General features: G+C 35.4%; 1 protein-coding gene across 1 annotated transcript in view; it reads left to right on the forward strand.

Moving 5' to 3' along the window:
- The window catches only part of LOC141461188 (uncharacterized), a 137,649-nt gene extending 126,544 nt beyond the window's left edge, over nucleotides 1-11,105 (forward strand). Inside the window, exon 5 of the mRNA XM_074141987.1 lies at nucleotides 10,693-11,105. Coding sequence (XP_073998088.1) covers nucleotides 10,693-10,771 — 79 coding nt within the window. The 3' untranslated portion in view covers nucleotides 10,772-11,105. The remainder of the gene's footprint in view (nucleotides 1-10,692) is intronic.
- Nucleotides 11,106-13,517: the final 2,412 nt, after the last annotated feature.

The raw sequence follows: 13,517 nt of genomic DNA on the forward strand, positions 1-13,517 counted from the left end.
TAGACAGAGATAGAGCGAGCCTTGGGGACTATAGAGAGGGAGTGAGAGGTAGAGTAGGTGCTGGTTTGGCCAGAGAGAGCGCGCTCGGCTACCAGTCCTAAGTCTACTCACCCCCAAACTATGGCAGCACCATCGCCTGAATGTCTCAGTTAGCAAACGGCCACTGACCAAGCAGCTTTGATATTTCTTTAATTAAAATTATGTACTTATATATCTACTTAAATATTACTCAAATTTATTATTAATTAATTTATTTAATATCTTTATTCATTCAGTTTTATTTTAAATAAATATTTGTAACTTAAAAAAAAAGTTTAAAAAAATTAAGGACATTAACAATGTACAAATCACTAAAAATACCGTGTTTTTTAAATTCTATATAGTGTTTGAAACGTCTACATAGCCAGCGCATCTCAACTAATTGTAAGATTACAATTTTTTTTTTTTCATAAATTATGTATTTTTACTTAAGTTTTGAGTTTAGAATATTACATTTATTATATATAAGAGTTGATTTTATTACAAAATTTAATGAGTACAGGTACTTTAATTCCAAATTAAATTTAAGTTCAAAAAAATTTAAAGCACATTACCCGCGGCCAGTTCAAAGAATTTGAAGTGTTTAGTTTCAAAAATAATTTCATTTAAACATTTAGGATCAACAAGTGTATTATACCCCCCCCCCCCCACATTTTATGTCTATTAAATCTTTTTTCTTGTTTTTCTTTTAAAGTCTACTTTTATTAATAATTAAATTTAACTAATTTTTTAAACTAAATTAATTACAGTAATTTTAATTTAATATAATATTTAGGTATTTTTTTTTTTCAAATTTCAAGTTTTTATTTATAGATCACCCTGTGGGGGTGGACCTCGAAATTTCCCCAAGTCTGAAATCCACCCATCTTTGGTGGCCCACAAATTTATTAACCCCTGGGTCACTGTCGGGTCGTGCGCATATATATATATATATATATATCTAAATATATATAAATGTAACTAGGTGCTCCCTCTCTCTCATTTAATTTATTATACAATTTTCAATTAAAATAAATTCTTTTTTAATTTTTTAATTTATATGGTATTTATTTAATTTTAATTTCAATTTTTTATGTAGACAATTTTTTAATTTTTTTTTTCTCATATACTTTGAAATTCAAGCTACCATTTTCATACTTTTAGTGCTTATTGTTAAAAATTAATAACTTTCTTGCACTAATTTTTCTTAAAGAAAATCGTATTGAGTTTCCTGGCGGGAAAAGGGAAAAAAGAAATCAATAAAATTGTCAAAAGTATTTGAGGGAAATGAGATACCTGGGGGCCACCTGTAGATTGCTCTTTGCAACTCTACAAGTTCTATTTTTTAAAAAACTTTTTCAATAGAATTTTTCCCATTTTCCTTTCACCAGCACGAGCTTTTTTTTTGTTCCTGTCTAGTCCTGTCTAGCACAAAGCTGTGTATCGATTTTCTTTAATTTTAATTTTGTTTAATTAATTTTGACTTCGCTAGAATATAAATAATATGGTTTAATTGTTTAAAAAATAAAATAATAGTAATTGATTTTTTAGGGGACGTATCATTCTAGTTCCCCACCGTGAATCTGCTGAATCCCCCTCCCCCCTGAAATTAAAATCCTGGACTGCGCTGGAAGTGCACTGCTACCTAATGAACTTGGTTTCCAGTACCGAAGTGATATGTAAATTTTGTTTTCCTCTCACTTTACTTAAGTTATTGCAAAACAATGTCCGTATTTCCGCTTTTGGAATAGGCTGGGATACCCGTATGGACGCCAAGATTTCTGAAGAAAGTAGCTAGTTGTTTTCATCTTATTGGGGGTTTATCAAAGATAGAAAACACTTTTTTAAATTCATCTTAAATCAGCGCTTGATCTTTATGTAGTGTGTAAAAAAGTAAAGTAAAGTAATAGCCAATTTTTTTAGGCAGGCTTTACATCCAACTACCTAACTAGGTGTCGTGGACGGAGGCGATTAGCTAACATACTTTACTATAAATTTCTTATATTAACCATTAAATAAAATCCAAGGGCTAGACTAACCAACAATACATTTTAGCTTTGCAGGTCTAGCCTATAACCGCCTAACATATTTTACTGTAAATTCCTCATATTAACCATTAAATAAGATCCAAGGCCTAGACCGGGAATCGAATCCACTAACCAACAATACATTTTAGCTTTGCGGGTCTAGCCTATAACCGCCTAACATATTTTACAATAAATTTCCTATATTAAACATTAAATAAAATCCAAGGCTTAGACCAAGGAATCGAACCCACTAACCAACAATACATCTTAGCATTGCGGGTCTAGTCTCTTAACCGCTCGGCTACCGTACGGTTAGTAGTGTGAATGTTTTGCAATGATTAAAAAAGTGGAAAATCACTACATACTTATTAAAAATTTTCCGAAGCAATTACATTTTAATGAAAATATGGGTTAGATCCATAGAGCTAGTTATTACCTTGCAAGGAGAGACATGTTTTAACCTGTCCATGATCACTTTTGGACACTCCTCCGTCATCAGAGGTTAACTAATGAGTTCAGTGTAGAGACTTTAACCTTTAACCATCACACTAGACACAAGCTGACTACACAAAAATTAGCTGCAATGTAGAAGTTTCTCAGAGAGCTACAATCTTAGAAAACACAAATCTTTACAAATCTTTTTTTTTTTCCTTTATTTTTGAATTCGCAACTGCGCAATACAAAACGCAATAAGCAAATATGATAGCGTAACATATAGTACATAATGTGATATATAAAAATAAAATAAAACAATATATAAAGAAAAAAGAAGAAAAAGAAAAAAAAAAAAACAAAGTAATATAATAAATAAAATAAAATCACTGGAATGGCATGAATGAAGGCCATCCAACGATGACCATCATAAGTCGGTTAATGTAAATACCGAATGAGTGGAATACGAAGGATGGCCTTGTTTATCTTTCGACCAGGTGATCCCGAGGCCACCGGCGCTTCAGTCTGCGAGGAGGATTTGACGGGAGGTTAGTGCAGGACAGGTTGTTGATTAAGGGGTTCTGATGTTGGTAAAGTTTGGAGTGGAATTTGATGTAGCGGGACTGGGCAAGGTCAGAAACAAATGGGATTTGCAGGTCGGTGTGAATGGTACGGTTGCTCACGTAGAAGGGTGCGTCAGTGATGGTTCGAAGGATTTTTGACTGGAGGGTTTGGATTCGGTTTAGGTTCGAACGCTTAGCTGTTCCGTACAGTTCAAGTCCGTAAGTTTTTACAAATCTAACACGTACAACTTGAAAAGTCGTCAGAAACTATCTCTAGAATATCAAATTTCAAATAATTAAAAAAAATCAGTATATAAATATTTCCGGATTTAAAAAGACAAAAAAAATCCGAATGTTTACTCACAAATAATCTCCCTTCATCTTTAGATTTCCTATAAGGGAAAGGACATTTGATACGATGACAGAGACGATTAGAAGCTCTTTATTTTGCGATATTCTACAATCGACACTAAACCCCTCCTCCACACACACGTCCCTAAAAATAGACGAACGAATCTGAATTGGTGGGGACAGTTCTACTTAATTTTTTTTTTTAAAAAAGTCTGATACCAAATTACATTATTTCCAAAAATAATAAACTTATCTTAAATTTTTAACTTTATTAACTTTAAAAAATAATATGTTCACTCGCACGACATTCTGTTGCCGCAAATGACGTAATTAAATTCGTTAAGACTAAAGCCAAGCCTAGTTCTCCTATAATCTCACTAATAGTCGATACTTGGAAGTCACGAACATAGGTGGAGTCGAAATCTCAACACCCAAACTGGACTAATCTACCTCTGTTGATGGATGAAATATCGAAACCGGAAATCAAAGATATAATCCAGCAACATAGCACTAACAAAATTTTCAATTTGAAGACAAATTTATGAATTAGAACGTTTGAGAATAAGAGATAACGTCAAATTACAGATTTCAGGTGAACTTAAAGTGAAGTATTTCCGGTTGGAAACTTATTTATCCTAAAATTTGTTATAACAATTTATTTACAACAGTTTTACCGTTTTAAATAACCGTCTTATATTTGTCTTGAGGCGCCACGGTAGCCGAGAGGTTAAGAGACTAGACCCGCAATGCTAAGATGTATTGCGGTACTAGTCTAGACCCTGGATTTTATTTAATGGTTAATATGAGAAATTTATAGTAAAGTATTTTAGGCGGTTATAGGCTAGACCCGCAAAGCTAAGATGTGTTGCGGTACTAGTCTAGCTCTTGGATTTTATTTAATGGTTAATATGAGAAATTTATAGTAAAGTATGTTTGCTATTCGCCTTCGTCCACGACACCTAATTGGTAGGTGGACGTAAAGCCCGCCAGAATAAAATAGGCAATTACTTTACATTAGTCTTGATTATGAAAATAATCTTTAAAAAAATACCATTCCTTTAAGAATTTATGAAGTGCTAAGTACTCTATCAAAATGAGTGAGGAAAAAAAAAAATTATACAAATTAAGTGTATAAACTAATGAGTCAATATACTCATGAGTATGAGTCGTATAGTGTACCTTGCACCGATACGATCCCCCAGCGGGGACTCATTCAACTCATTCAGTAATGAGTAAAGAGACGGTGCCAGCTCTGTGCCAAATATTACACCTGTCGCGTCGTAAATCAATAAAAAAAAGTTGTACTAGAATTTAAATTGAAAACACTTAACTGAATTTGTGGATATTGTAACATTTTGACGGCTTTACAAGACTATTTCTCAAGATTCTTAACACCACAAAATTTTTCTTGAAACTCCAATACTCTTGAGAACACTCTCCTATGATTACTAGTTTAGTATTTCCTGTAACCAAAGGAAACCTCCTTGGGTACGCTTATAAGGACCAAAACTAAATCCGGATTTCCTGCAACAAACCTCCTTCCGGCAATTTTTCTTAACAATTTCCAGCAAAAAAACAAGTAAACACAGAAAAATGTTTTGTTTATATTTAAACATTTTTTTATGGCCTGTTTTTTAATATTTAAAATGGTCATACACAAAAAAATATTAGATTTATGAGTTCTTTTTTTAATGGTCACTTAAATAAACTATGGGACCACAGTTTGAAATAAAAACTTAGACATAAATAATGTTTATGTCGCACTACTAAATTTAGCCAAAGGGAAGATGTCTTAGCGTCAGTTACTGGTGGTGAACACGTCGTAAATCATCGATAATGATCCACTGCATTTTCCTGTGGTTTCTTAACCAGAAGGAGTTGATTGGCAGTTGATTCATTGAGTTCTTAAAAATTATTGTTTTATGTTACAATATCTGCTCTCAAGATTGGGTAATGATTGTTACTCCCTCTAATATTGCTGACGGAAGAAATTATTGGGATTGGGCCAAAGAATGATGCTACTGGATTGCTAGGGATTGGCAGGCTTCTTGTGTTGCTAGAGAGAGTAGGATCCTAGATTTTGTAAGGAGGGAAGGATTTACCTCTTGGATTACGTGTGGGATAAGGCAGCGTCATGGCTGAGACACCTTAGGGAACAGGCAGGCTCCTTGTCTTACCGGAGAGCAGGATTTGGAGCTGAGACACCTTAGTGTACAGGCAGGCTCCTTGTCTTACTGGAGAGAGTAGGATCCTGGAGCTGAGATAACTTAGGGAACAGGCAGGTCCCTTGCCTTACTGGAGAGAGTAGGATCCTGGAGCTGAGACACCCTAGGGTACAGGCAGGCTCCTTGTCTTACTGGAGAGAGTAGGATCCTGGAACTGAGACACCCTAGGGTACAGTCAGGCTCCTTGTCTTACTGGATAGAGTAGAATCCTGGACTTTGTAAGGTGTGAAGGATTAACCTATTGGAATACGTGGGGGATAAGGCAGCCTCTTGGCTGAGATACCTTAGGGTACAGGCAGGCTTCTTGTCTTACTGGAGAGAGTAGGATCCTGGAGCTGAGACACCCTAGGGTACAGGCAGGCTCCTTGTCTTACTGGAGAGAGTAGGATCCTGGAGCTGAGACACCCTAGGGTACAGGCAGGCTCCTTGTCTTACTGGATAGAGTAGAATCCTGGACTTTGTAAGGTGTGAAGGATTAACCTATTGGAATACGTGGGGGATAAGGCAGCCTCTTGGCTGAGATACCTTAGGGTACAGGCAGGCTCCTTGTCTTACTGGAGAGTAGGATCCTGGAGCTGAGATACCTTAGGGAACAGGCAGGTCACTTGCCATACTGGAGGGTAGGATCCTGGACCTTATAAGGAGGACAGGATTTGCCTTCCTACACCGCCCAGGGAACAAATAAATAATAAAGGAAAAATGAGACCAGACCTCACACGGTCATGTTAGATAAGACAAGATTCTAGTTGGGCGGTCCCTAAGGCCTACGGCACTGCGACCCCTTTGGATCAATTATGGCTCCCCTCACTCTAAAGCTCACCCTCCCAGACCTATCCGTTTAACCAAGACTCTTAATTCTGGAGAGCGACTCTTGGATAAAGCTCCTCAGGCCTTGGTTTTTCACTCCCCCAAGGAGTAACATCCCTTATCCAGACGTGCAGTGCCCTTTTCCTCCTCCTCCTCCTCCTAACAGAACCTACAAAAGGCTAGCCATCTGCCAGGCCCATGTTTTCAGCAGCCTGTAGTGGCCCAGTTAATAGGCATACAATTATCCTCATAGCCCTACGTCCTTGACGAATCAATTCTGCAGACAGCTCACTCGGGCATGTCAGTGTAACTTTCAGTTCTCAGAAACTATAATTCTGAATTTTGAAAGAAATAGATAAAACTACGAGTATCATAGAAACTGCTGTTCCAACCAGATTTTATTTTTCAATTTTTTTCTCTAAAGAAATTTTATTTGTAAAGAACAATATTTTAAAATATTGTAAAATAAAGCAGTCAAGTTTGCCAAGAATCTGTACAAAATTATGATTATTTATAGATCGGTTTTTAGCAGAAATACAGTTTAAATTTTTCATTTCAAATTTTTTGGTAAATTTCCAGCAAAGTGATTTTTTTTATTTTCTAATATTCTATTTCATTCTGTATTTTAAATATTATATGAACTTTTACTTAATTCTGTAAACATTCGACATCAATACTTTTTTTTAAAAAATTAATTTACCAATAATTATTTATTTATTAATAGACGTCACAAAAGCAGGGCAGCGTGAAAGTGAATCTAAAGTGATTACCAGCAAGTAACCAGTTGTGAACTTGCTCAGAAATCTCCTACTTGAATTACCCAGAAGCGTAGGCGTCCTCTTGCATTACAAATCAAAGTGAATACACAATCAAGAGAGCGGCTGCACTCTAGAACCTAACGACGAAGATAAAACCCTACCGGAAGTGCGGAAACGGGAAGCTGTAAAAACATACTTCATTTTTGATATTCTATTTGAAAAAACAAGATTATGTCACCTAGCCTTTCCGGTTGAATAATTTATTAGAATATATTCTACTTCCTAAGTTAGAGGAGTAATTGTAATCGTAATTTTGTGTAGCCCAATTTTCGTATTACCGGAAGGGGCCTTTTGGGAGAAGGTTTTGCGTTTCAGTGTAATGCAACAGTTTTGCAAATTTTAGAATATTGATGAGATTTGAATATGACTCAAATATTCTGAATTAAAAAAAAATATATGAATGACTTACAACCGTAAGAATAGCAGTAAGAAAAAGTCATGTGAGTGGTCACCCCAGAATATTTTCATAAAAATAATACGCCTCGGCTACAAACTTCCGCAATATTTTCACATACTTTGGCCCTTTTATTTCCGTTTAAATTTTTTTGTAAATAAAAAAAGATAATATTATTAAAATATAAAGCCCAGGGCTTACATAACAACCAAGTTGTTGATATGATGTACCTACCGTCGTAGAAGGGGGTGGAGAGTGCCCTTATTTACATTATAAAGGGCTAAAGCCATGTATAAACCGGATTACAGAATAACCAAAGTTACTGCGCTGGTCAACAGCACTAGATTCCTCTCGCCCAATAGGACAGGAATAATAATTAGCTCCATTTTTGACATATCCTTAATCATTTTCACCATTTCAAAAAATTTTGTCCAAAAATATTAAGTGTTCATTATTTTTGGTGACTGATTCATAGGTTTCAATAGGATGAAAAATAACTGCCAGTTTCAGTCATTATAAACTTTATTATGCCGGAGCTTACGACCCAAGGACTAGGGTCATCTTCAGGGCTAATTTACAATGTACTGTTTTACATCATTAGAGGGTTGGTGTGTCTTCTGTCTTGTCTGTTCATGTGCAGAATAAATGTACGTGTCACGACTGAAAACTGGCATTTATTTGTTCATGCTATTAAAATTAATTTCGTTATTTTACAGTCCCCCGAATGAATAAAAGATTATACTTCAATGTATCACGCTAACATTAATAGAAACTATAAATTCTATTAGAGAAAAAATTAAATATACCACCAATGGTTGCCCAATGAAGATTTGATTGGTAGAGGCGTGGCCTCTCTGATAATTGGTTGTGGCCTGTTTGATGTGGGCGTGGCAAGCTAACACCAATATGGCTGCACTAACCGCCTACCTTTCACACTTCAATTCTCCATTCTGATTGGCCAATTCTTTATTATCAATTGTTTTTCATTAAAATACATTTTAAAATTTTTTAAACAAATTTTCTCCCATAGGTATTTGATGAATTTTCATAATATGCAATAAAAAAAAAAAAAAATCTTTAAAAAGCAGACCAAAAATCGAAATTTTTCTTACGTCATACTTTCTGTTTTATGTAACTAATGCAAGCGGAAATGATTAAGTGAAGAAATATTGATTATTTTATTGAAAAGCTAAAAAAAAGTGAAACTCGGGCCTGAATGTGACTGTCCATGAATAGACAAGACAGAAGACACACCAACCCCTCTAATGATGTAAAACAGTATATATTGTAAATTAGCCCTGAAGATGGCCCTAGTCCCTGGATCGAAAGCTCCACATAATAAAGTTTATAATGACTGAAACTGGCATTAATTTGTTCATCCTATTAAAATATTAAGTATGATATTAATTAAGTTCGCCCTAAATTTGGATCGCGCCTTAGTTCTCGGGTAATGGTAAAATTGAATATTATGGAAGTCACAAGAATTTAGACCAGCGTTTCCTAACCTTACTTTGGCTCGCGAAGTACATCGAGCTAAATTTTACCACTCGTAAAAATTCCGAGTGTGTTATTTTATTATTCTCTTTATTTGTATCGAGTTTTCTCTTCAAAATTATTAATTAATTTACAAAGTTCTTCTTTAAGGATCATTATATTTGTTTATACGGATTGGGATTCTAAAACTTTCATCGACTGGGCAGCTAGAATTCCAAAATATATTAAACATAATGTTATTTACTTTATTTAAATCAGTTAAATGCAAATGTTCCCTGTAACTGACTAAATCTTATAGAAATATTAGGTTTGTGATATCAAGCATTCTAATGAGCAATTCAAATTCTAGAAGGGGGTTTGAAATCCAATTATCATTTGTGTTTTTTCGGGTTTTTGAGGAAAATACTCGCATGAAAGACAATTTTAATCCTTGATAAATGTACTATTATATTTTCTCGTATATCTCGAGACAGACTAACCTTATTAACTAACTAACACATTAACTACTTTACTGTTTTATTATTATTATTATTATATTTTTATGATTTTTTATTATTTTTTATATCCGCCATTATTGATTATTTTTCGTGAACATCCAACCAGCAACTCGCGTACCACAAGCTGGGCAAACGCTGATTTAGACAATAGTAGACGTCTGCTTGAGATGCTGCGTTCTTATCCCAAATGAGGCAAGATGATTTCCCTGAATAGGGAGCTTTTCAATAGATATCTGTGCGCATACCCTTTTTTTTATCAGTTCAACTGTTGCTTGGTGCATAATTTTGGGGTTTATTTCCGGTAGAATGGCAATCGGAAGCTGGGATATTACCTCCAAACTCGACAACTAATGCTAGATAGTAACGTCTACACCACGGTAGCTATTATCACCATATTTTAGCTCAACTCCACCCTGAGCTACACCGGACCACTCAAATCGGAGATTTCTTTCTATCCATAACCTGAAGACTGTTCTCAGAACTATCAGATTAAGAACAAAGCTAACGTACAGAGTTTTTAAAAAAAAATCCTTCATTAAAGTACTTCTATTAACAAATAGTTAGGAAGTATTTCAGCAAAAAAGAAAAAAATCCTTCATTAAAGTACTTCTATTAACAAATAGTTAAAAAGTATTTCAGCAAAAAAGAAAAAAATCCTTCATTAAAGTACTTCTATTAACAAATAGTTAGGAAGTATTTCAGCAAAAAAGAAAAAAATCCTTCATTAAAGTACTTCTATTAACAAATAGTTAGGAAGTATTTCAGCAAAAAAGAAAAAAATCCTTCATTAAAGTACTTCTATTAACAAATAGTTAAAAAGTATTTCAGCAAAAAAGAAAAAATCCTTCATTAAAGTACTTCTATTAACAAATAGTTAGGAAGTATTTCAGCAAAAAAGAAAAAAATCCTTCATTAAAGTACTTCTATTAACAAATAGTTAAAAAGTATTTCAGCAAAAATGAAAAAATCCTTCATTAAAGTACTTCTATTAACAAATAGTTAGGAAAGTATTTCAGCAAAAAAGTCAACGTTTTAGGCAACAATAATGAAGTTCCCCTGTTTTTAGGTGCAAGGACAAGGTCAAGGGTAATGAGCAGGTGGCCAACATCCTGGCAAGAAAGGGCCGCGACTCCTTTATGGGATAAGCTACAAGAACTTTCAGTAAGAAGAGCCCAGAAAAATGAAGGAAATCAAGATAATTTCACTCTGGAGACTGGACCAGGGTGGCCAAGTCTTGCCTGGGCAGATGGATCCGAAAAGAAGGTCCGTTGAGTGAATCAAGTACCAGAAAAAAAAGAAAGTGGCCTCAAATATTGACGTAATTCTTCTCTTTGGCCACTCACTAGACATCTAATGGAAGCTGGTTCTGTAGATTTTTGGTGGGAAAATGGAAAAGACTCCAAAGTTGGCTTGGAAGACTCTGAAGCTAATGACTCCATTCAGAGGGGGATGTTGAAACCCTGGGTATTTACCAGATGTTGGAGGGAATTATATTGCTCTTGGAAAGTTATGACCCCATTCAGGGGAATTTTAAAACCCTGGGTACTTACCTGATGTTGGTTGGAATTATATTGCTCTTGGAAAGTTACCAGCCCATAGGATTCCTGAGGAAACCTTCCTTAAAGTTCCACCTAGAGATTTTTTGATGAGCAATCGTCGTGTGAGTTTAGTGGCCCAATCATTGGCAGTTTCCGGTGAGTCGTCTCTGAGAAACAAGACTCAAAAGGAAGCAATATTTAAACTTCTGAAGGCGCTAACCTGATCTCTTCATAATGGACTCTCGCCAGACGCATTTAAACTCTGCCTTCCACCACCTAATTCATCCTAAACTGGTTCGTTTCCCCTCCTGGCGGGGCAGAACTCAATTTTCCCCCATTTTGGAATACCAGTAAATTGAAGCAAAAATAAATCAAAATATTTAGTTTTTTTGTAAAATTGTCGTTCTGTAATAAAAATTCCACGATTGGTGTAGCGTCATATTGTTTTCCGAAAAGTCTATTTTGTAAAAGTCTGTTAGTATTGCAGACTAGTAATCTATACTCCCAGAGTGTGGGTGTCTGTCTGTCTGTCAGTAGGGTGTCCAGTTAACCGCCCACGGATATCTGCATCTCGTTCACTCGTTCTTCTACTCTTAGATTTTTCCCTCAACTCAACTGGAAAAAAGATTAATTAATTATTGAATAAACGGAAAAGAAAATCTTCTACGAACACACGTACGACAGTCTCTTATTTTACGCAATAAAATTTCCATGAAATATACTCACAGACAAACACGAAATTTACTTAACCGAAACATACTTTACTGTAAATTTTTCATATTAACCATTAAATAAAATCCAAGGCCTAGACTAGTACCGCAATACATCTTAGCTTTGCGGGTCTAGCCTATCACCGCCTAACATACTTTACTATAAATTTCTCATATTAACCATTAAATAAAATACAAGGCCTAGACTAGTGCCGCAATACATCTTCGCTTTGCGGGTCTAGCCTATCACCGCCTAACATACTTTACTATAAATTTCTCATATTAACCATTAAATAAAATCCAAGGCCTAGACTAGTGCCGCAATACATCTTAGCTTTGCGGGTCTAGCCTATAACCGCCTAAACATACTTTACTATAAATTTCTCATATTAACCATTAAATAAAATACAAGGCCTAGCCTAGTACCGCAATACATCTTAGCTTTGCGGGTCTAGCCTATAACCGCCTAAACATACTTGACTATAAATTTCTCATATTAACCATTAAATAAAATACAAGGCCTAGACTAGACCGCAATACATCGTAGCTTTCGAAAACTCTTTCCTTCATCAACCCAACCTAAAAATCCTGCAGGACGTCTAAAACGACGTTGACCTCTCCTATCCTAGACCTCTAACGCGGGTCTAGCCTCTAACCGCCTAAACATACTTTACTATAAATTTCTCATATTAACCATTAAATAAAATCCAAGGCCTAGACTAGTACCGCAATACATCTTAGCTTACGCTCGGCTATCGTGGCGCCATTTTTTAAAAATATATATATGTTTATTTGTTACCTGTATAATGATATATATACATCAGGCAAAGTGTGAATACAATAAGTACAATACATGATGCGAAAGCTGCCCGGCATAGTTGACGCACAATGCAACCGTACGGATACAGGAAAAGAGAAATCAGCCAGTGCTGACACTCTCAGGAATATTTAGTTGCTGGAAAGGTCTAGGATAGGAGAGGTCAACGTCGTTTTAGACGTCCTGCAGGATTTTCAGGTTGGGTTGATGAAGGAAAGAGTTTTCGAGCTGTTGAATTGGGCGGCGGGCAGGATAGAGGATTGAGGAATCCGTGAATGGATCGTTTCCGTGACAAAAGTGGGGCGGATATTTAAAGGTCTTTGTGAAGCGCCTGGTTTGTGGGAGCATAATAGAGAGCATTAACGGCTGTGGACTTTTGTTTGGAAGGATTGGATGCTTCGGGAGATATCCAGAGGGTTTAGTTAAGCCCCACAGATCTGATGCGTATGTCAAGATGGGTTTAAAGTAAAAAATCTTAGCTTGTTGGTTGTACTTAGTTTAGATTTAGGTCCGAAAAAAAGGCGTCAAAGTTGTCCCCTCTTGTGGGGATTCCACGTGATTTTACTGTCCGAGTAGAAACCCAGGTAGCGTATTACGTTCCAAGTAGGAATGGGATTATTGGGTAAGATCACATTGGGGCGCCTTAAAAAAATTAATTAATTCAATTTTTGTGAAAATAAGGACCACCCATCTCGTATTCTGGCTGTTCACTCCCAGTTTGGATTAATTCTTAATAGAGCATTTTAATTATGAATGAAGGTTCCATTTACCATTTTCTTAATTGCATTAATTAATAATGATAATTTAAGACGAAAATATTAATTAA

Source organism: Rhodnius prolixus, unplaced genomic scaffold (genome assembly GCF_049639745.1).
Source record: "Rhodnius prolixus isolate KJV_2025 unplaced genomic scaffold, Rpr scaffold_6, whole genome shotgun sequence".
Classification (NCBI taxonomy): domain Eukaryota; kingdom Metazoa; phylum Arthropoda; class Insecta; order Hemiptera; family Reduviidae; genus Rhodnius; species Rhodnius prolixus.